At 40.4% G+C, this 22,375-nt stretch overlaps 2 protein-coding genes across 2 annotated transcripts in view; both read left to right on the top strand.

The window, feature by feature from the left end:
* The first annotated feature begins 362 nt into the window (after nucleotides 1-362).
* Nucleotides 363-10,654, top strand: LOC306701715 (uncharacterized protein). Its single transcript, XM_079167104.1, has 16 exons — nucleotides 363-716; nucleotides 1,179-1,281; nucleotides 2,555-2,768; nucleotides 3,033-3,172; nucleotides 4,168-4,342; nucleotides 4,498-4,550; nucleotides 5,472-5,647; nucleotides 5,741-5,851; nucleotides 5,979-6,104; nucleotides 6,471-6,569; nucleotides 6,649-6,807; nucleotides 7,795-8,389; nucleotides 9,412-9,475; nucleotides 9,573-9,754; nucleotides 9,839-9,927; nucleotides 10,046-10,654. The coding sequence occupies exons 1-16, from the start codon at nucleotides 528-530 to the stop codon at nucleotides 10,142-10,144; spliced, it is 2,574 nt and encodes an 857-aa protein (XP_079023230.1). The 5' UTR covers nucleotides 363-527; the 3' UTR covers nucleotides 10,145-10,654.
* Nucleotides 10,655-12,964: 2,310 nt separating this feature from the next.
* mrpl11 (mitochondrial ribosomal protein L11) overlaps nucleotides 12,965-22,375 on the top strand; it is a 35,655-nt gene continuing 26,244 nt past the window's right edge. The window contains exon 1 of the mRNA XM_079168089.1: nucleotides 12,965-13,051. The gene's annotated coding sequence lies outside the window, so the exon portion shown is untranslated. The remainder of the gene's footprint in view (nucleotides 13,052-22,375) is intronic.

The following is a 22,375-nucleotide window of genomic DNA, read 5'->3' as shown; positions in this document are numbered from 1 at the left end:
AGTGTCATCGTATTCATTGTAAAAATCAAAAACTGTTTTCTCGCTTCTTCATTCTTGTTTGTTGTTTAGAAGAAGAGCAGTGTTAGCGCCACCTTGTGGCATTTGTATTACTATGTTTACCTTAATCAGACATCACAGGTAGGACTTCACATACAATAAATTTGCCTTGATGTTTTATAACATATAAATATAGTAAGAGAAAAAAACACTACTAGAAAAAGTACTAGAAAAGTCAAGAATCATGAATAGAAAACTATATCTGTTTTCCTCAGAGTAACCTCTAGATGGTACCTTGTCATAATCAACAACAGGCACGCGGGAATTTCCTTCAGCCAATCACAGCTCCGACCAGTTTTATAAAGTTGGCTCTTTTTTTTCTCCGCCGTGATAGTTTCTGTTTCGAGTTAAACAGCGGCTTGTTCGCGGTGCGAAAGATGTGAATGCACAAACCGGGTCCGGCTATGTGCAACACACACCAGCTCAAAGCGAGAGACGCGAGCAGAAAGAGCCTCGTGTAAGAAGAGAAGATGTCTCTGTTGCGCCTCTCCATCGCCGTAACTCTCGGCTTGGTGTGGTATTTTTCGGACTGCGCCCGCACACTGTTCCTGTACTGTGCATGTCTCCTCTTTTGTTTCGTTCCTCCACTGTTGCTCGTTAACAGTGGACGAGAGAGCAGCACTCAAACTGACGAAGAGACGAATGGAAATCCCCCCCAGGTATACGTTTTTGTTGTTGCTTTGTCTTTCATTGCAGGAAATGGTTTCGGTTGCGTAATGAAAACGGAGTCCTCTTTGAATGAGTTACATATTAGATATGTGAGCGTGAGATGCATTATTAGATCATATGATACCACTTTAAATAGCATTATGTGCTTAAATGAATGAAATGGGTACGTTAATTAATGATAATATATAAATTAGGATGACTTTATCTAACTTCTCTTCAGTTTTCAGGCCAGTTTACACAAATAGCTGAGCTGTGAGATTAGAAGTACTCTAGTATTAAAGTATTCCATAGCCCGAGGTGCATTTTTTTCTTTGCGTACTGAGGCCTGAAGAGCTTGTTTTCACTCATCACAAAACTCTCTATCACCCAGAGTTCAGCACTTATGGATGCTAAAGTTTTCTCATAATCTCATCGAGTCCTGGCATGTGGCTCAATAGTTTTGTGTTTTCCAGAATACGGTGGAGGGAGAGGTCTCTGGTGACTTGACGGATGCAGCAAGCAGCCAGCAGGCTGAGGAGTCTCAGTATCAACATGTGAAGACATCTCTAAAGCAAGGTGAGGCATGTCTCACACAGCAGAACAAAAATGTTTTTAAGTGGCATGAACACATCTGACTTTACAGTTCAGAAACACTACTTATGAAGACGTGAGCGAATGTTTAAAAGATAAATAAATACGTAAAATCAAGGTTGGGCTCTTGACTTTGGGGTGTTTTGCCAGCAAATGCTACGTCTGTTTTGATTTGACACAGTTGAAAAGCACAGGTTTACATAGACGCAGCTGCAGCTGGTTATCATGTTACATGAGGTGAGGAGGGGCTTAAAAGAAAGGAAGAACACACTCTCTCTATAGATGGGTTGGCAGGAAATAAGATAACTGCCTCATCCGCAGCAGTGTTTGCTTTGTGTTAGGCTTTAAGATTGGTATCGCAGCTCTGAGCTCAGTTTCCTTGTATATTTCATGTCTTCTACATTTTAAAATCTGTCTTGGCTTAAGTCAGACCTTGAACTGTGGAATTGAGAAGGTAAAATAAGCTTTTTGCAATAATTTGGTCTCGTATGATTATGGTTCACCTCACTATGAAGGCCTTCTTTTGTCTTTGCACCTCTCAAACTGTCCTCGCCCCACATACATGACAAACCTTTTTCCGGCACAAACTCGGTCGGAGTCTTTCTTCTCATTTTGTCAATTGAACAAAGTATAAAGCTGCCTGTGTAGTTTATTCACACAAAACAACTGAAAAAATTCACAGGCTCCTATATAAATGTACACATCTTTAATCTTAATCACTCAGAATATGATTATAGAACAGTTTATGGCTGTAAAAAGTGTTGTTGCACTTTTTATACACAAATATTATATATAGAATGTAAGACGTATAACTATAACACATTTACATGTAGTGATTTTGTTTTTCATGGAGTCAATGTATGCCTCTAAGTCATTGAAAATATGAATAATTCATAGTCCTTAATAAAATCCATGGTCTACAGACATAAATAAGACCCTGTGTGAAAGCCCCATGTCAGCTGGTTTTCTCAGCTTTTCTCTACATGATGTATAAATAACATTATGTTGCTGTAAATAAAACATGCTTTCCAGAGGGACCCGTCTTCATCAGGTTCAGAGGGAAGTCCTGTCACATTTGTGCTGCGTTTTGAATTGAATGGTTTGGACAGGAGCTCTGCGCCGAAGTGTTAAATAGAAAAACACAGCTTGAATTTCACCAAACGAGCTTTAAAGCCGCTCCTTCGAGTTTGATGTTCTGGAGGAGAGCGTAGGAGTTTGGTGTGAATGTGAATTTCCCTTTTGTGCCTGCTGTCCTCAGTGTTCGAGTGCGCCTACGACCAGCTGGTCCTGCCTTGGTACAGCGTCCCTGAGCCACGCAAGCAGCAGCCTCTGCACCAGGTGCTCAGCAAGGAGTTCGACTTCATAATCGACCGCATCATTGAGAGAGCCAAAGACTTTGATGTTCGCCGGGCGGTCGTGGGCTGCGTTCCTATTTTGACCCAGCACTTGCATAATGCGAAGCAGTCTGACGGGTGAAACTTTTTTCTAGAATTCATGCAGCTTCAGTTGCTCTCCGCTAAGTGTCTGAACTCTATAAATACCTCCATAATGTTTTTACAACCTATGAATAATTTACCTTTTTTACAAGATCATACCTGCAGTGACATCCTAATGGTTGTGTTCGTGCTGAATGGTGTTGCAGATTTAGATCAAGTGATTGTCACACAGTGGTGATAAACGTCTACGATCCAGCATACGTCCTGTAATGATCGCCTCTCGTTTGCTTTCTGTTTCAGAAAGCCGTTGTTCAACTCCAGCACAGAGATCGCAGTTCTCCGAAGGGTTTCTGAGACTCTAGTACGTAACCTTTTCCCCGACTCTCTCAGGGATCCAGAGGTCAACCGCTGTGCCTTAAAAGAGATTATTGCTTTACGGGGTAAGAACGTGTTAAATTCTCTTTCTGCAGGAATACACTCTTACATTAGAGCTAAGCCTCCCTCCACTTCTTTTACAAGTGTGAATCATATGTAATCCCTTATTGTCACTGGCATTGTAGAACTGAGGACATGCACTTCCGCAGTGAATCGCCAGTTCCCTTTTAGGGTTTTCTAATTTGCTTTCGAAGCAGATAACATTTCTTATCTCATGGGAGGTTTATTACAATTGTGCAATGTGACTCAGTCAATTTAAAATAAGTGATTTTGACGGCTGTAGTTAAAACTTTATCTGCATGTCTTCATCTTGGCAGCTAGAAACGGCTCATTTCTGAGTAAATAGCGTTGTTCATTCATAGATACATAATTACGTGTTTGCAATAATTTGGAACAAGTGGGAAATTATACAGGGCTTCTTCTTTGTCACAGTAAAAATTATGATCCTGATTATTTTTCTAATATTGTGATGTATTGTACCACTCAACCACACAAGACGTTAGAAGTCATAAGAAATGTTTCAAGGGGGCTGATGTGCCAGATTTATAGTAACATTTTGACATTTTGGGAAATAAGAGTACTTTCTTTCATGTACAAATTAAACGAACAAGTTACACTCTGTAAATGTGTGAGCTTTAGAGGTGCTGGTACTTGGATTTTGTTATCCTTGTCCAGAGACAAGCTGGCTGTTTCCAGACTTCTACGCTAAGCTAACCAGCACCTGTGGCAAGAAAGCAAGTTAGCATAATTTGGAAAATGTTAAACTATTCCTTTTTAAAACCTCCCATTACGAAATCAATCATTACTGATTGTGCAGCTGTGTTAAGAAGACTCTATATAACAAATCGTATATAAAATGTTAAGGCTAACACAAAGTCATAGGATAACCATTGTGGTTCTCTTCATAAAGACTCATTACAATCTGTTAATATGGTTAAATGTGAATTTAGTGTGTTTATGAATGAACAGATGAACAGAACTTGTTGGCCGTTTTCTTCAGGGCTGGGTCTGTTGGTGACATGGCTGTCGGACCCCGACAACCTGAACCAGCTGGTGGTGAGCCAGCTGGACAGCGTGACCCCCAAAGGATGTGAGGAGGAGCTTTGTGGATCAGACCCGGATCACACCTCTCCGGCTTCACAGGAGGGCGAAGGCGAGGCCGAGGGCAGGGAAGAGTGAGTGGCTGTCATCTTTTGCGCCCCGCTGGCTCCACGTCGCTGTAGTGAGCCTCAAAGCAACGGCTGTGAGAGCCACCTTCTGTGTTTGGAAATTGGAACTGACCTGGTTTTGTTTCATGGCTGTTTTTCTATTTTGTTTCTTTCATTTCTAGGAGCTCAGGGGGAGCAGGGATTTCAACCGCCAGGATCAAACCCAAATGTAAAGGTGCGTTTTGTTATTTGAGTTGATGTGATTAAAAGGCAGTTTGATACTTGAACCTACAGGATGTGATTGTAACCTGGTTTTCAGCTTTGAGTGTGAAAACATTTCAGATTAAGTTAATGGAGACTTGAGAAACACAGATGGAGTAGTTTGTGGGTGTTGAGAGAACAGAGGCCTTTGCTTGCATAACGTCTTGTACGACAGTTTGATGAATAGCAATGTGTTGTCTGATACGTGACATACTTTTCTCAACCAGCCTGCCTTTCAGTGCGTAATTAATCCCCTGCTTCTTGTTTGTTTGTTTGTCGGTATGGACAATTACACAAACACTGAGATGAATGCCAAATAATTTCTGTGTTGTCTTCAAGCATCTTCTGTCTCTTTGTTTCGCAAACAACCCAACAGTAATGATGACAAAATAAGACTGGATTATGCCATGATAATGAACCCTGCGATGTGACAAATTTTCTGCAATCATCACATCGTATATTCTGAAACAATAAACAACAAATTGTCATAATCAGTAAGAATTATTTAAATCTGATGGCATATTTGTCATTATCAGGCCAACATATTGATTCTAACATTAAATGTTGTAATTGCTAATTCTGCTTCCATGCCTAATAAATCTGGTGAATAGTTTTTCTCACTACCTTTCCAACTGTTGTGAGGCGAGACAGTTGCCACACTTCATCACAGTGCAGAAAGATAAATGCAGGTTTACAGTCAAAAGTGTTTTTAAGGTCAAAGTAAAATGCATTGCTATTCTCTCCATGTTCAGTACTCCATATTTCAGACAAGGACATTGTGCTTATTCGGTGCTGGTATAAAGAAGGTATAAGAGACGGTTAAAAAAAGGTAAAATACTGTTAACACAAGTTGTGGAAATGTCTCTGACTTTCCTCATGTGGTTGTGATTTCCAGCTAACAAGTTAAAAGAAGGATTTTCTAAATTTCTGGGCAAGATGAAGTGTAAGAAGAAGAACAAGATGAAGATGAAGAAGATAGAGCATGAGCTGTGGCTCCAGAGTGACGGGTCCAACGAGGACGATGTCAGCAGCAGGGAGGGCTTCGGTCACATCCAGCAGGACTTTGACGGGGTGAGTCCGCTGCACATGCAACGCAATGTATTAAACTGCCAAGATGACAATTTGTGAAACGTGACCGATTCATTGTCGCCAAAACACCATCAGGAGGACAGTGATCTGGAAGACTACTTGACAAGCGTGCACGAGGAGATGATGGAATTCATGCTTTCGTATGAGATGTGGCGCGTTGGCTGCTGGGCTGTCAGCATTCCTCATGTGAGTTATAAATATAGGGGACAGTGTGGAATGTCCTACAGGCTTGTTATCTGTCTGCTGAAGCTCGGTTAAAGCTTGTCCTTGGACGGATTGTAAATGTTTGAGCCCCGAGTCCACTGTGTTGTAGGCCGACTGGGAGGATGAGGAGCTGATCTTCACCGTTCACCTGGAGGAGAAGGGAAGCCCTGAGAACCTACAGTGGGACATCAGGAAGACCTACATGGATGTTGTATACTTCCGCAACAGATGGCAGGTAAAAGGCAGATGGAAGGAGATGTTTTATATACAATTGTCTGCTTTTAACTGATCCAAATCACATCTGATAGACACTAATTTTATTAGGTACACCTAGATACAAATAATTCAGTCCTGCAATCAGGAGTTTGTGGTGCTGTTGAGTTGTATTGTGTGATACTTGTTTCTATTTTATAGGGGAAGGCATTGTTGTGAAAACGAACCACAACTGTTTTCTTCACGAATTCAACTTGCACTCATCTGGGATACAGTTTTAAAAACGTTTGCCAGATGTCAAAAGCAGTGGGGTTGACCAAGCACTGTTCAGCCTTGAGGCTTTCTTGTCATCAAAACTAAAAAGGTTTTTTGATTTTTTTTTTTTCAGGACTCAACCAGCCTGCCCACAATCCTGGTGCTCGAGGAGTCGGAGGTCAGCGGTGAGGTCCAAGAAGAAGCCAAAGCATCAGTGGAGCACTTTCTGCAGGTAAAAGACACCAGAAAGATTTGCTGACAGATAAACGTATCATAACTTCCGTGACTCAACATTTTGTTTTCTTTTCCAGGAGTTAGTGTCTGATAATCTCATCGGCCCCACTCAACCGGTTTTCCAGTTCCTCTGCCCTCTCGACAAACTGCTGAATGAGGAGGAACACAATGGAGGCGTGTGGGGCCTTCTGAGCGGCTTGGCTTACTTCCTGACTCCAGGTCAAGAGGAAGAGGAGGTAAAGGTTCACATATCTGCTTTTCTTCAAGTATGAGAGAATGATCTGGTTCACTGCAACCTTGGGTTTACTTTTGTACATTTAGTCCGGTAATAGAAAGCATGTACTTTTTCTGAAATCTGTGAATGCTAAAAATATTCACGTCTCATGGAACAAGAACAAGTGAGACGATCAGACGGGGTTCAAACAAACTCCCGAGAGAGCGAAGAGAGACAAATGGTAAATTCATTACTCAAACTGTCCAGTGTAAACATCCTTCAGTTTACAGACCGTGGTTCAGCTTTGACATATTTCCCATGGTTGTGTGCACATACTTCTTTTCACTTGTCTGATCGTCTGACTGCTTGTTTCCTTTACCAAAGAAAAGGAGATAATGCCATCCCATAATTCTTTGCAGCAGCAACATTTAAAGCAACACACCATTCTGGGTGTTGCGGATTAACGTCAGTTAAAAACATACTTCTTGGAGAAGTGATTCTGGTTTTGCCAAGAATAATTCTTAATTGAATTGTACAGCATTGAGTTTGTCATTACTCATTTTCTGTATGTTTTAAAGGAGTTTCTTTAAAAAAAAAGCACAATCATCGTAGCATAAAAGCTCAGTGTGGTTCTATAGCACTGCGTTAGTTTTTTCCCCCCCAAGTCTTTGTGAATTCTCCGTCACATCTTTCAATCACGTTTTCCATTGAGGTCAAGGAACAGTGTTTATGGAAAGTCATAGGACGACATTTTTGACTATTCGTCCGCAGCCCCCCCCCCCCCCCCCCCCCCCCTCCCTTTCTCCATGATTTTCTGTGATTTCGGCTTTCTGTAAAATAAAAACATGACGTTTGAAGCTGACATCACTGTGCTGTGTAGTACTCCTTGTAAACAGTAAATTTGAAAACCGACATATGGATTAGTTTAGCTGCTGGTGTCCTCTGTACCATAAAGGCAGCTGCCTCTGGGTCGTCTGTCACAACTTGATTTCTTTGCTTTCCTCCGCAGAGCTCGAGCCCTCAAACAGAAGCCCCTAAAGAAATCATAGAACCATCTCTCCATCCAGAATCGACAGCTCTGCCTTTAGAAAACCCTGATGCCTTTACTGAGGAAGGCAGTGAAGTTCACGGTGCTTCAATCCCAACTATTGTTGTCTCCCAACATGGTTCTCCTTCAGAATGGCTTGTAGAAGCAGACTCTCCCGCTTTTGTTCACTCTGACTCTCCCGCTTTTGTTCACTCTGACTCTTCAAACAGAAACTGTTCCCAAGACAAAACAGAGAACTCTGATAATCCTTTAACCGCTCCCTTTAAAATGATTTTCAAAGGACTGACCCGATCCAGGTCACAAGAGTCCCTGGTCTCGACAAAAAACGCCAGTGGTGAAGACCAAGTTGATTCAGACTCTTCGCCACACAGCTGCCAGAATGGGGACGTGCAGGGGAGTGCACTTCATTTCAGTGCATGGTCAGATAAAATGAGTTTTAAGGTGTCCGGTGGAGCCATCAAGCCAAAAGGGAAGGACCAGGGCACTTCATCAAGAGGGGAGGACTCCCAGCTGGAGGTGACCAAAGCCATATCTGATCTGCTGAAAGAAATATCTGGTTTGTTCAATGTTTTTATCGTTCACAACATTAATAGCTTTAGGATCACACCAGTGTTTTGGGATTTTGTAGGTTATTTTAAAGCATAAAACTGATTTTTAGATAGATTAATGCATTTTTCCTGAAGTCTAGACAGCCAGTTGTCTTAGTTGATTTCAGCACTAAAAGAAATTCAACCTGTAGATGTCTGACACTCGCCTGACAAAGGTAATGCTTTACATTAAACATTTAGTTTATTTTATTAATCATGTGGCATTTCAAGGTGAAAGTGTGGACTGGTATTAGTCTTTTTGATGGTTGCATTCATGTGCTTCTGATGAGCTCCAACAATCCAGGTTTGACAGAAGACAACTATAAACAAACATTGATGTGAGGAAAAGGCTCATTATATTTTTATAATTGAATGCACTGACAGGTTTGTAGCTGCAGGCTGTAGGATCTCTAAAATACTAAAATGAATCGAAGGTTTTGATGTTTGGTTTACTAAATGCTTCACCAGAAGATTTTTTTTTTCTGCATGAAATAGCAAAACGTGATAAATGAAATGGCTAGTTCTCTCGAGCAAATTTCAGACCCTTTTTTTTGTATACATTGTACTGAAAATAAACCAAAACCAGTGGCTCACTGGCAGGTATGAAGAAAGCGTTAACGGTCTAATCATTTGATAAGCTATAGATAATCGTTGGTAGTCTTGTTAAACCAGCATTTATCTATGTTTTTACTGACTTACTTATTTACTGACATTGGTATGTAAAAAAAACTATCCAACAATGCCCAAATAGCGGAGAATTAACGAGCCAAGTCAAGTCCATTTAATTTGCCTCTGAGGCAGAGGGCAAGACGGAGAGCTTCACAAACACACAGCACCCTCTTACCTTAGAGGGCTGATTTGGATGAGGGAGAACACGCATAACTGCGGCTACAGAGCTTTGTGAGCTTCAACATTCAAAAACACTGAAATGGTCCATTAGTTAGGATGTTGTCAAAGATCAACCTAATACTCTGTCCGTCTCGCTTAACAGGAAACTCCATCTTCATAAACATATTTGATGCCGTTTTGAAACCCTTTATGCCCATCTTGAAAAAGTGAGTTTGGCGCTGACTCTCAAACCCTTTCCAGAGTTTTATAGTTCACTTGGATCCGTGTCTATAGGAGTGACTTTTGGTTGTGTTCTTTCCCCAGAAAAGTGAATTCTTTCCTCAACAAGTTGAGCCCGACAGAGTTGCAGATGGCCGCATTGATTGACACCATGCGGAACAAACAGTGGCCAGATTTTCAAGCAGCAGTTCCTCCTCCTATTCCTCGCACTGACGAGCAGAAGAACGAGACGAGGGAAAGGGCGCAAACCCTAATAAACGACAGATGTAGGTGACGCCTCTCTGCACCGGTGGGAAATATCTACCTGTTTCTGGCAGTTGATAATCCATCTAAATTCAATTTCTCTGTAGATTCAAACTATCTTATCCTGAAGAAGACGGACGTGGAGACGGTTTTTAATCTTTTTCAGAACAGTAAAGAAAACAAAATGCTGGTCTATGTGAGTTTTCAACATTTACTTTCTGTCGCCATACCTCGTTTATTGCATCTAATTTTCACATTTTATGCAACGTAAATATACAAACCTTGTTCTGATTGTGTTTTATCTTTCATAACAGATTCTTCTGTCATTCCTACTGAGGGAATTTCTCCCCAATGAGAATTCCCTAAATGTGAGCGCCGCTGTCTTATCGAAAGTGAACAACTCCGCCAACTGATCTGTGAATCCTTGACTGTGTTTTTAATGGTGCTCTCTCACATTTCTTTTTAAATATCAAATTGTTTTTTAGACAATCTTAAAATGCCTTAAAATATTTGTGTCCATTCCTGTATCACTGTCAAACATTTCTGTCATTTTTACCTCAAACATCAAACCCGTGAACATTCTTGTAAGTTGAATTTAAATGTGTGAAATCAGAAACATTATTTTTTTAGAGTCAGCTTTGTATATTGTAAAAAGGAGAAAACATTGTTAATATTTACATTTTGGATTGCACCGTTCACATCTTGAAATGTTTTTTTTTACATTTTCTAAAATATTTTGGCACTTTGAGCACTCTTGTATGGTGAGTGTTTGTTTTCTTTTTACCTAAAGTTTTATGTAATTGAATATCTCGAAATTACAATCAACTTAATCTGTCAAAGTAAACGATACCACTATCAAAGGAAACTGTAAATAGCTTTACATTATTTTAAATAAAGTACTTTAATAAAGTTTTTTTTCTGGTTATGTTTCTGGCATCATGTATTTAAGTGAGTTAAGACTCTTATTTGCTTTGAACAATATTGGCGTAGAAGACAATTCAGCCGAGGAAAACAAGTTCATGATGTATTAAAAATAATTACTTTAATATATTACTAAAGTTATAATATGCAAGCATTTACATTTTTTTTCCTACTGGATTAAGATGCAATCAAATACAAATGATGCTGATTTAAAATATACTAGAAAGAAATATAGCGCTGAATGGAAATGCAGTCTCAAATGCTCATACTATTTCATTATGTAAATGTACCATAATTAATTACAGGATTATCCTGCTCCAGTTCACAGGAAGGAGATTATCAAAAATGACTAACTCATGATTAAAATGTTAATGTGCAGGTGAGCATGTAGTCTGTGCTTTAAAAACCTTCATCCTCATATATTTTGGTTGTCTAAACATTGTTCAAACCCAGGGTCAAAGTTGATTCTTGACCCTGACAGCAGCAGTTAAGAAAAGCTCACCACAGGGTCCATTTGGTGCCTACGCTGGTGCTTTCAATAGGACCTCATCGAGATGGAGTCTGTCCACTAGTCTGGAAACGGTATTGGACAGCAAAGTGAATGATGGCGATTACAAATTAAAAGTTTAGATATAAACAGTTAGACCAAAGGTAAAAGATGTGTCGGCCATGTCACAGCTGTAAACAAACTGTTTCTTTCTGTTTGCATTGCAAGGAATAATAGGTTCCTTGGTTGAAGTGTATGAATTACATAAACTAACAGGAAGTAAACATGGACTTAAGATGATGCCTAGCAATGCAATTCCCTTGAAACCATGCTTGGTAACAAGAAAACAGTATTTATGAAAGTATAAACTGTCAAATAATCTCTAAAGATGAAGAAGAAAGTTGACTATCACCAGTGAAAATGAAAAGTCACCATAGGACGTGCCGCACAGTAACTAATCTAGAAAGATACAAAAAAATACACAAGAGCTAAAGTGGAAAGAGTAGAATAATAAACTAACCCAGTTAACAGTAAATTAACAGGTACTAGAATGTTGTATTAGCAACATATTAGCCTCAGACTGCTAACTTAAGAAAGGCTAAATTTATGCATTAAAGTTCTTTGGTTGGTCAAAGATCTGACACAATGGTGTTGGATGTAGCAATATTATGTAAAGTGCTGAGGGACTGGGTTGGCACAGTGGAATATTGAACTGGAACTGAAACCAAGGCTGCAGAACAAGACGTGATGGGATCGGTTTTCCAACAAGAGCTTCATTTAAAAGAGATTACAAAGTTTCCAAAAGTACGAAGTAGGTCATACTGAATTTGGGGGTAAATTCATATAAAAAGATGCACAAGACATCTGGAATATTTTGAATGGAATGGTTCAGCCATAGCAGACATGGGTGAAAAATGTACACCCAAGTCTGTGGGCAGTATTTCTATTACTTGTATTTGAAATACATATTTCAATTACTTTTAGTATTTAGTACTAGTATTTTGTAATTTGTATTTGATAGGGCTGATAAAAAATCTATCTTAATTTGTAACAAAATACTTTAGAGTGGAGTAATTTTGTATTTAAAATACTCAAAATACTTTCTCCACGAATCAAAAAACAGTTCACGAGTTCAGTCTTCAGATCTTCAAGTTCAACGGATTGTCTGTCAAGTTAAATATTTTATCTGAGTGTGACAGATGTCAACTAGCCTGATGTATCATTTATGTCTGGGTCTGGCTACACAGCCTATTGTATATACATGGTGATGGTTATAATATCAAGCTAGCGAGCGATGCTAACACGCTAATGACGCTAGCATGCTGTCTAGGCTAGTGCATAGCCAGTGTTTAGCAAGTTAACTTATCAGTCGAGTAGCTAGCTCTAGGAACAGGGAGATTGGGAGCTTGTATGTCATATGTGATGAATATTTTCTAGTTGATACAAAGCCAAAGTTTATGGGCTGTTAAGTCCCATTCATACAAATATATATATACATAATCAAGCTTGCTTAGTTACACTGACATTCTGTGACTGTTCTTCCTTTTTGTGGGATTCACCAGAGCTTTGTGTACAAGTAAATATGTACTGAGGCTAGTAGTAGGCTAATGTAGTCTACTGTATATGAAGAGTTGCAGCCAGTTTATAGTGTCCTTTAAGGTCTCAGAGGAAAGGACAATTGGAAACATTTAGAAAATATAAATACACCCCCCCCTCCCTCAGGTGAAGTGTCGTTGCGCAACACCTCAGCTCCTCCGTTAATTCCTCCCGGATGCTGCAGATGCTCCTCCAGTCCAGCAGGGGGCAGCCTTCTGATTACCAGCGCAGCACACATCCCGCTGCGTTCAATAATCCAACATGTCTGCGCCCTGTAGGATGCTGCTATAACGTGAAGGTACAGGACAAATCTCAGGTAAGACAACACTAAGGTTTATGTCGGTTTTGTAGAGTTGTAAACGTTCCTCTTTCACACGTTGTAGAGGTTTTAAGCGGTGTGTCGGGTCACTCTGAGTGTTAATGCAGGGCACGTGCATGTAGCTTCTTACTGTTCAATGTGACTGTGGAAGTGTTGCAGCTGTGTGTCACGCTTGTTTTTAAAGCATTCGTGTTATAAGAGGTGAAATGATGCCGTCCACACGTTGTATCCTTCTAATAATTGTTCCTCATCACGTAGTTTGGGTCCTCAACAGAAAGAGTTTTTTAAGAATCGTTCGTGGTGTTCAGACTTAACCTGGAAGCAAAGTCAAAGCTCCCATTTATGAGCAAATCACTAAGAACACAATGTCTTCTACACATTTTTATTGATTGTGACATCTGTGTTTTTGTTTGTGAGTAAGGCTCATTTGAGGACATGCATTCGTTTACATGTATGCACCGATCAGGATTTTTAAAATGTAATATTTGAGTCAAAATCTGGGGTCTTGAATTCAGATTACTTGAGATTTTGAGTGTTAAACTCTTATGAAACATTCCCTAAGAATACTTTACTTTCATTGTTGCTAATTTATCATAATTATTTACTGTCATCAAGAAGTATTTATGATCTTCTGTTATATTGACAGAGAATTGGAGAGAAACAGTCTTCAATGATCAGATCTGACTGATGTGTTTGCTTGATGAGTATACCATCTCTATTTTGTTTTACTAACCAGATTCCTAATGGCCTTATTAGCATCAATGAACAGTTTTTTTTTTCTGAATTGTTCTCGGATTAATCAGACTCTCAAACATTTGTGGAACTAATAACATCAACAATCGCTTCTGCAGTTATTGGAATGCAGTGAATGATGTAAATATTTATTGTGTTTGACATGAAGGAATGCTTTTAGATTATATTTCCCTTGAAACTGCTTCGGACCAGACCCCAAATATCATCATTTGAGAAACGTCTACATGTCCTGTTAGTATGGAGCATGTGTTTTAGTTAGTTACTGAATATTCTTGAAGTACTTTTAGTCACCTGACAGTATAACCGGACATCTATGAAGTAGATATTTATTTGCAGGTCTAAGTTAATGCGCCAACAATAAAGCAACTACAAGAAACTTTCATTTGCTCTGCAGACAAAAGCGGTAGTTTACCTGGAATGGAGACGTCGCCACTGCCTTGTGTGTTTAAGATCTTCATTTGTTCTTTACCTTAAACCTGAAGGGTTGCCGCCGTATCCTGCCCCACTATCGGCCATATAACCACGAAATATAACTCAAAAAAATTCTCTGAAGAATAATCTCCTCTTCCTCCCTTTTTAAACTGGAAATTGTTGCTCACTGCAAAACTTTACCTGTGAGAATACGTAGGTCATAAAGCTGCATGAGTGTTACATCTAGACTGTTTCATAAACTCCTTGTAGCAGATTTAAACTGTAGCTAAAGAGCACGGGGCTAAGGCTATTTTTGTAGCCACCACTAAAGCTGGTAAATAAATCTGTATTATATTGATATCGTGATATGAGACTATATTGTCTTAGATTTTGGACAAAATGGTTTTAAAGGTTGCATTTCAGTCAAGTGATGTCATTTTCTGAACTTACCGGACAGTTCTATTATTTGTCTTTTACCCAATTAGTCATTATATCAACCTTACTGATGATTATGTATCAAAAATCTCATTGTCTAATTAGGCTATTTTGTGATAGAAGCAATAATCAACCCTGCAATGTCGTTGTTGTATCGATATCAAGGTTTTTGGTCAGAAATACAGTGATATTTGATCTGGATACCAACACACCGTAGGAGGAGGAAAGAGGGTCTTTAGAAATGGTGGAGCTGGTACCTTCACTGCTTTCTGGCGTCAGAGGTCTTGTAGCCTCAGTTCAGTCCAGTCATGGATTGTAGAACTTGTCCATGAAAAGCTCATAAAGACGTGTTAAAAATTACCCATTCAAACGAGCCCGAACTCTGCTCTACCGGACAGTACTTAAGATGATGTGTTGTTGTTTTTGCTTAGGATCACTGGGTGTTTGTTTATTAGTTTAAAGCCGTTCAATGGAAGAGTTTTCCCCTCAAAGTGTTTGGTAGTATTTCGCATTAAAAGGAAAGATTGGAGAACAGTGAGAAAGATAAACAATCTTGTGTAGCTCGGTTTTATATGTTCTTATCGTGTATGCCTGAATGGTTTAAATATTTTAGAAGACATCAGGGACAAAGGATTTCCAGCTTTAAAAGAGCCGAGTCATTCCTTAACTGCAAATCTTTTGCTGGCTGCAAAATGGAGCTCCGACGTTAACTCCACCCGGATTCCTTGTAGCGATTAATGTCTGACCCGTGTTAATTCTGGTGTCCACCTCCCAGTTCACTGCCCACCCGCCCGACCACGCTGTTACGATCACGCCTCCCCAGTATTCTGGATATGAGGTCCAGCTGCAGCCGGGGCTCAGACGGCTCCAGAGTTCAGAGGGTTTACTGTCACGTTCTGGCTGCAGTCACAGTTGGCTTACGGTTTCTGAGCTGTACTTCTGAAGGCTGGACGTTATAATGTCAGAGCCTTGTGCATCCACGTGTTGCCTAGAGATGGAGGTGCATGTGTGTAATCTTCTAAATCTGTGACTGCAAGGCTTGTCCTCCTCTTCCTTTCCTCGCATCGCCTGTTGTTGCTGAATAGCAGCAGCCGCAGCATAAAGAAGTCTAATGATGTTGTGAGCGATAAATTGCTCCTCTTGGTACATCCAGACTTCACATTGAAGTTACAGTGGAACTCCTAATGTAACTTTAGCCTGTTTTTGTGTGGTTTTCATGTGCTTCATGCTCAGATAGAAAGCAGGAAGTCACAACATGTGATGCATGCTGCATGTCTGCAAAATGTATCCGGAGATGATCTGAAACTGGGGGCTGTTTCCTCCTCTTTTTTTTTTAAATATTTCACAGTATCTGCTGCTGATGCAACATTGTCACGGTTTGTTGCCTTTTTTAGATGTATTCAAAGTGCAGGCGGTTTGTATCACATTCTGTCTCACCATTCAAACATGACAGGCAGAGGGTAATGTATTCGGGGGAGCCAGGAAGGAAAACGGCCTCCCTGGGATTTGATCACAGGCGAGCAGAGATAATACATGTAGGGCGTTTAGTCTGGGAGTCATCACTATTCAAGTACAAGGTCCTGGTGTGAGTCCAGGCTGCAGCGACGGCAGTAAAGCGGCGCAGAGAAACAGCTGCTGCTGCCCTCATTAACTGTCTTACTTCTGTACCGTGACTGTTTGACAACTGGAAGACAAGTGAACTGATTGCAATACGCCGAGTGGCCACAAATGTAACGGACACCAAACATTACACACACACACACACACATGTAATTGGCTCACTGTTGGTGCAAGAGTTCATACCAGAGGTGTTGGATGGGGTCAGGGGTCAAGCCTGGGCGTTGGACCACATACCAAACCGTGGAGTTACAGCTTCTCGGTCCGTCACGTGATGCCACTGGGCCCCAAAAATACTTATTTATATAGACTTACTTTGGAAAATGAGCACATTTTCTAAGTAATTAAACGTGGATCAACTTCTTGAATGTGTGGATTCGCTGCTGTTTCTTTCTGACGTTATAGCTATTTGAATATATTTGTGTTCTATTGCACTTCTGCCAATCCTGGGAGAAGGATCCCTCCGCTGTTGCTCTCCCCGAGGACGCGTTAATTAATTTGAACTGAATTAAATTAGACTGTTGGTCAATCAAAATAATGTTAAGACATCATCTTGAGCTCGAGGTAACTGTGACAGCAATTGTTAGATTAGTCACCAGTACTAGACCAGCCCCTCAGTGAAGGGAATGAGGATAAGATTGAAACAAGGCATTGTATAATAATGTTTTGGACTGTAAAAACATGCTGAACACTGAAAATGTCTTTCACTCCAGTTTTGATTAATATTTTTGGCACAAAATAAATGTCTGTCTGCACAGTTGCAACACCAGCTTAATGCAAAACATGAATTTTAAGTGGTAATGTAACTTAATTAGAATATGTTTTCCCAAGATAATTGCGCCCTGAAAGTGTGATGTGAAGCACTTCTCTTAACGTGCTGCTTACTTTGTAGTTTAAAACTAATTAAATGTGGTGTTACATCAGGCTATTTGATGTAAGTTTTGTTTATGCCCGACAGTGTGGAAATGACGAGTTATTTATTTCTCAAATCGCAGGTTAGCTGAGCGCTGTAGGTTCAGGTCTCAGTTAAATCGGGTCATGAAGTCTTGTGGGATCATCCAGACTCTTCTTGAGTTCTACGTTTTATTTGACTGGCCTTTAGCACTCGGCTCTCAGCAATCAATAAGCTCCAGGACCGGAGTTTGACGGGGTGAATGCTGATGCGGAGGAACAGCATTGGCACACGACAGGCTCTCTATACGTTTATATCTGAAACCATGTGGCTCAGTGAATGCTCATAGCACAGTTCATTCCTGTTTGGTTGCCGCATTAGACTCATCGATTACAGGTAATCTGCAGCTCCTAATTCATAATGTGGCGCCATCTAAACAAATACGACAACCCAGAGTTCCCCGCTGCCGGCGAAAGGTCCTTCCTGTGCCGTTTATTGTGCTGTTAATAGATTTGCCATCTTGTCTATACAAGGACGGCAGTCGTTCATTGTGGCTCTAATGGTATTCAAACTTTTCTGCAATGATGGGCAGAAACATGAAATTGCTTTTATAATTTTTAATATGCCTGTGCTCTTTTTCTATTAATATCTAAGGGCTTCGGTTTGTCTCCAGGGCCTTCCTTCTTGTTTATCTTCATTTAGTTTGGTGGCAGGTTCTTGTCGTGGTCACGTAAGTCGCACACACGTGACTTACCGCTAACTTATTGTGAACTAAGCTCTCAGCTTTTGTCTTGCGTCTAATGTAAAGGTGGATGCAACCACTAGATGGACTGCCACGCTAAGAGTTGAATACAACAGATTGTCAGAGTTTTAATGTCGTTGGAAGATAAGAATGAATTCTGTCCTTTTTTACTTTTAATTTCAAAGAAAACGGATCATGGCTTCTGTTTGGAAATGGCCTCTGACAGGTTTTTATCTTTACTGAGATGGAAACCGAATGGATTTTTTTTTTTAAGCGGTGAGACCAGAATATGAATACTTGAGTTCTTATCAGAGTAATGCAAACCTAGACCCCTGGGACCAGAAATATGCATCAAGTAATGGATCACACATTTTAAACATAGAAGCAAGATAGAAGCTCGCTGCGTACATTTATTATAACAACTAAAATCATCCTAATTAGGGTTGTGAACTATCGGCTACGCTATAAATACCATGTTACTGCAGCAGGTGGGGAACAGTAGGACAGTAAGTAAATATTAAGGAAGAATAGGGATGGGTGATCACATCCTCTATCACAGCGTGTTTGGATGGATACTATATATTGTCAATGATTTCAGAGAGGGACCTTTGTTTATTATTCACACTCTTTTCCCATCATTTCCTGTCACATCTTAACTGTCCGCTTTTGAATAAAAAAAGCTAAAATATAACATGTTAACTCACAATCGACAGCATCACCCAGATGTGCCGGTCTCTGGGATGAGGAACAACTGTGACCGCGACCACATCTTTGTCACGTCTTTCATTCCTGAAGAGTTTTCACGCAAGAAAATGGCAAATGTCAACCTCATGGTGGCGCTAGAGGAAAGGTCCGGTTCCCTAAAGTCGGTAGGATTCATCCTGAACGCCTGTACAGAATACCACGTCGCTCCGTTCTTTAGTTGTAGACTGACATTGCCGTCCTTTACGTCCAAGTTTCCAATCAGCAATGATTTCACTCTTATTATGTTTTTTTTCTTTAATCAACAGGTTCCCATGTTGGTAATTAAGCTTTGCAAGCCCAAGCCAGCAGTACTAGCTGTAGTCTTGTGGGCAGAACCAATCCTACAAAGATGGTTTAGGGTGGACAACGAGAAACGCTGCAGAGAAACATAAACCAACCACATAAAGGTGCTCCGACGGTTAATACTGCATTTATGCTCAGATGAATCTTTGTCAGAGGGTTGAATGAGATAATAATCTTTGACCATCTTTATTATTATAATCTTTTTTTTCATGTGGCAGCACAAAATCGGTTTCATTACAAAGTATTTGACTTTGTGTCTCTTTCAAATTAGCTGAGATGTGAAGATTAGAAAACAGACAAAGTGTAACAAAGACTATTGAACCGGCCTTGGTTCTGTGTTGCAGGTACAAAGCACGATCCCAGTGAGAAATCAATTCATATTTGGCTTTCATTTCATCAGACTGCAGTAAATGGATATGAAAGATAGAAAGAGAGGAGGTTATGATCTCCTCGAGGCTGCTGCAGCGTCGATAATTTACAGTGAGGACGGTCCGCGACTTAAAGACCATTTCTTCTATTTTTCAACAATGTCATTCTATAGAAGATCGATATCTGTAACCTTGAACTGTAAACAAATAACAGATTTGGAGGATTCATTGATGCTGGCCACTGCTTGACGTGTCTCCTAAATGAAGACTAAAGAGAGCCTTAATATTCTAAACAACTAACAGCGGTGGGCTTCACCACTTCAGCTAATCGTACATTTTTAATAGCAAACTGATGAATTTCTTTAATCACAGTCATCTTCTTCCTTGAAGTGCAGTCGGTGTTAATTATGCTAAAAACACCACAGACGCTGCTGTCGTGTGAAAATCTAAAGGAATTTTCAGACTCATTATAATGAACTGATAAAAGATGTAATGAGTCTGTACAAGGGGAGTTTCAGGTGATTCCAGTTTTAGGTTATCTTTCCCCAGCGGTTTATGTAGACCTGCACATTTTAATAACGAGTGTGGTTCTCTCCAGCTTCTCCCCCGTGTGCTCTGTTTTTATTGACATGTTTACCTCTGCCAAAGATGTTTCCATCCCAGGTAGTTTGTCTGACAGGCAGCAGGGGAGATTTCCTAAATAGATAGGCTGAGATACGACTCGGATTTAGAGTTTGGATGTTGACGGTGATTTATAACTGTAAGGATGAATTCTTGCACCGTGATGTTTAATATCTAACATGTACTTTTCAAAATAATGCTGTATGAACTTTTAAATCTTCCTCTTGGCTCATCTGGAGAGTGGATTGTTTACTTCTGGTAAACAATGTCCACGTATGAAGCCATGAGACCTGGCAGCTTCACTTCTTACAGTGTACGCTTAACTATTACTCCTGACTATGACCTAATACTTATGACTTTGTGTACCTCCTTCCCATCTTCTGTTTGTCCACCGCGGTGTGAAGAAAATGCTTTAAAAAAAGATCTATATTGTTGCTTGATTACTTTCCTCCTCACCTGATTGAACATCCAGAACTTTCATTTACCAAACCGGCATGAGCTCATAACCAGAGAAGCTAATGGAATTATCTCAATAAAAATAAATGCAGTACACCTAAAAATGGCAGAAAATAGAATGACATTGTTGGGTGCAACAACGGTTTGGAGAGTGGTCCAACATTTGCGGTGTTACTTTCTCTATTATCGCTCCCCTCGCCCTCCTTTATTAGGTGGTGATTTAAGCAACAGCGTTGCAGCATGTCATCTATCGAGCATGTTTAAACAAAGTGCTTTTATGCTGCAAATCTACACGGCCCGAACACGTTGCTCTTTCTGTGTACTCTGTGTTATCGAAGACGGCGTTGCCAGTAATTGCTGTAGGAATGTAATATTCAGCCTAAAGAGCAGCTCAAAATTGTGCCTGGTTCCTTTCAAATTACTGCGGCTTTGATTTGATTATTCACAGCAAAACATTAACCCAGCTCTGACTCAGGCTTATTGTATTGCCTTGAACCATGTTTCCCGCCGCTGCGCAGTTGATGCTCCTTTATTCCTTGACTCTTAATGTAAATGCAGCTGCGTGAAACGTACCGTCGGTGCGGTTGTGATGCCTTATGTAGGTCAATTCTTCTTCAGCGTTCACTGCTTTGGCCTTGTGATGAGTGATTTCATTTTGTGAAAGGAACTGCGGTTTTATTATTCATACTCCAACCGAGATTGGAGTTGCGGTGCATTAAAGCGTGACGTTGTCATTTCCACACTCGCAGAACTGTTATTCCCTTTGCCCCAAATTGGAATTAAACCCTACTTTTGATGCTGGCCCTAATTGTTTTTCTCTCGCAGCCGCAAAAAAAATCCAGTTAAGCCTCGTCTCTCTGAATGTACAGTATCTAATTTTATTGGTTGCATATTTTTTTTGAAACCCCCTCAAACTGCTATTTTACAAGTTTTTCTGCAGCTTGCCATTTAGGATTCATGAGCCTTTGTGTCACTGTTTGATACCAGTGGGTTTTCTCACTTAAGATTTAATGCATACTGGTCTCTGCATTTTCTAACTGGCTCCAAATTTATCCAAATGTATCTGAGCACATGAGGCGAGTAGCGTGAAATTGACCTCTGAAGTGTAGAAGTGTATGAGACCTGCATTGTAAAGAGGGAATTCAAACTAAATGGATTGTATTTGGGACTCTTCCTGCAGTATGCGCGTCACATTAATGCCCTAAATGTTGCTTATGGTGGTTACACTTCAACAACTGCTGCTGGATAATCAGCAGCGCAGATAGAAGCACAACTTTTCTTGGGAGTAGTTTCTCCCCGTTTGTTGCTCTAAAGCAGCGTGAGGGCCCATATATCTTTTTGGTACTGTCTCTTCTGTTGATCTAATTGGATACCCTCTGTTGCCTACAATGAATCATTGCTGGTCCTCCTCTCTCCCCTTAAGTACTTATTTGTATTGAATGCAGGGTTCCCCTGAATCACAAGGCTCAACCTTAAAACTTGTATTTGTCCCTTGGCTCTAGTCATTGATCTTTTCTTTTTTGCTTCTTACAGCTGTGTCAGTATCACTTTTATTCCAGCAGAGGATTATAGGCTTGCTTTTATGCGTTTCTGCCTCCCCAGAGAAAAGCCAGGAGTTCAGGCTGTTCTCCCCACTCCACTAATTGACTCCTAATTTGGCAAATGCATTTTAAGGTGGAATGAAAAAGCCGACCCCTCTTTGCGTTCAAAGGGGGGGGGGGGGCATGCCACTTCCAGCCCTCCTCCGTCTATTATAGTATTGTTACTTATCCATATCCTGCCCTCTACTGATGCAGAGGAAGCTCTGCTGCAGCGCAGGGAGTTTAGTGGTGACACATCTGAAGCTGAAGTGAGGTGTTTTGGCATGCACCCCATGATTCTTTTTTGGGGGAGAGAAGTTTTAAATCCTGCCAGTTCTCAGGCTCTTCAACACTGCGAGCGTCGGCACTGATCCACACTGCAAACACCTCCAGGAAAGT

This window comes from Pholis gunnellus, assembly GCF_910591455.1.
Source record: "Pholis gunnellus genome assembly, chromosome: 10".
In the NCBI taxonomy this organism is placed as follows: Eukaryota; Metazoa; Chordata; class Actinopteri; order Perciformes; family Pholidae; genus Pholis; species Pholis gunnellus.
This window is presented reverse-complemented; position numbering and strand designations above follow the sequence as displayed.

Bases quoted from the DNA above. Each gene is read 5' to 3' on its own strand.
- LOC306701715 (XM_079167104.1), top strand. From the start codon at position 528: ATGTCTCTGTTGCGCCTCTCCATCGCCGTAACTCTCGGCTTGGTGTGG. The intron at 6,570-6,648 runs GTAAAAGACACC...TTTCTTTTCCAG, and splicing joins CAGTGGAGCACTTTCTGCAG to GAGTTAGTGTCTGATAATCT. The intron at 9,476-9,572 runs GTGAGTTTGGCG...TTCTTTCCCCAG, and splicing joins TTTATGCCCATCTTGAAAAA to AAAAGTGAATTCTTTCCTCA.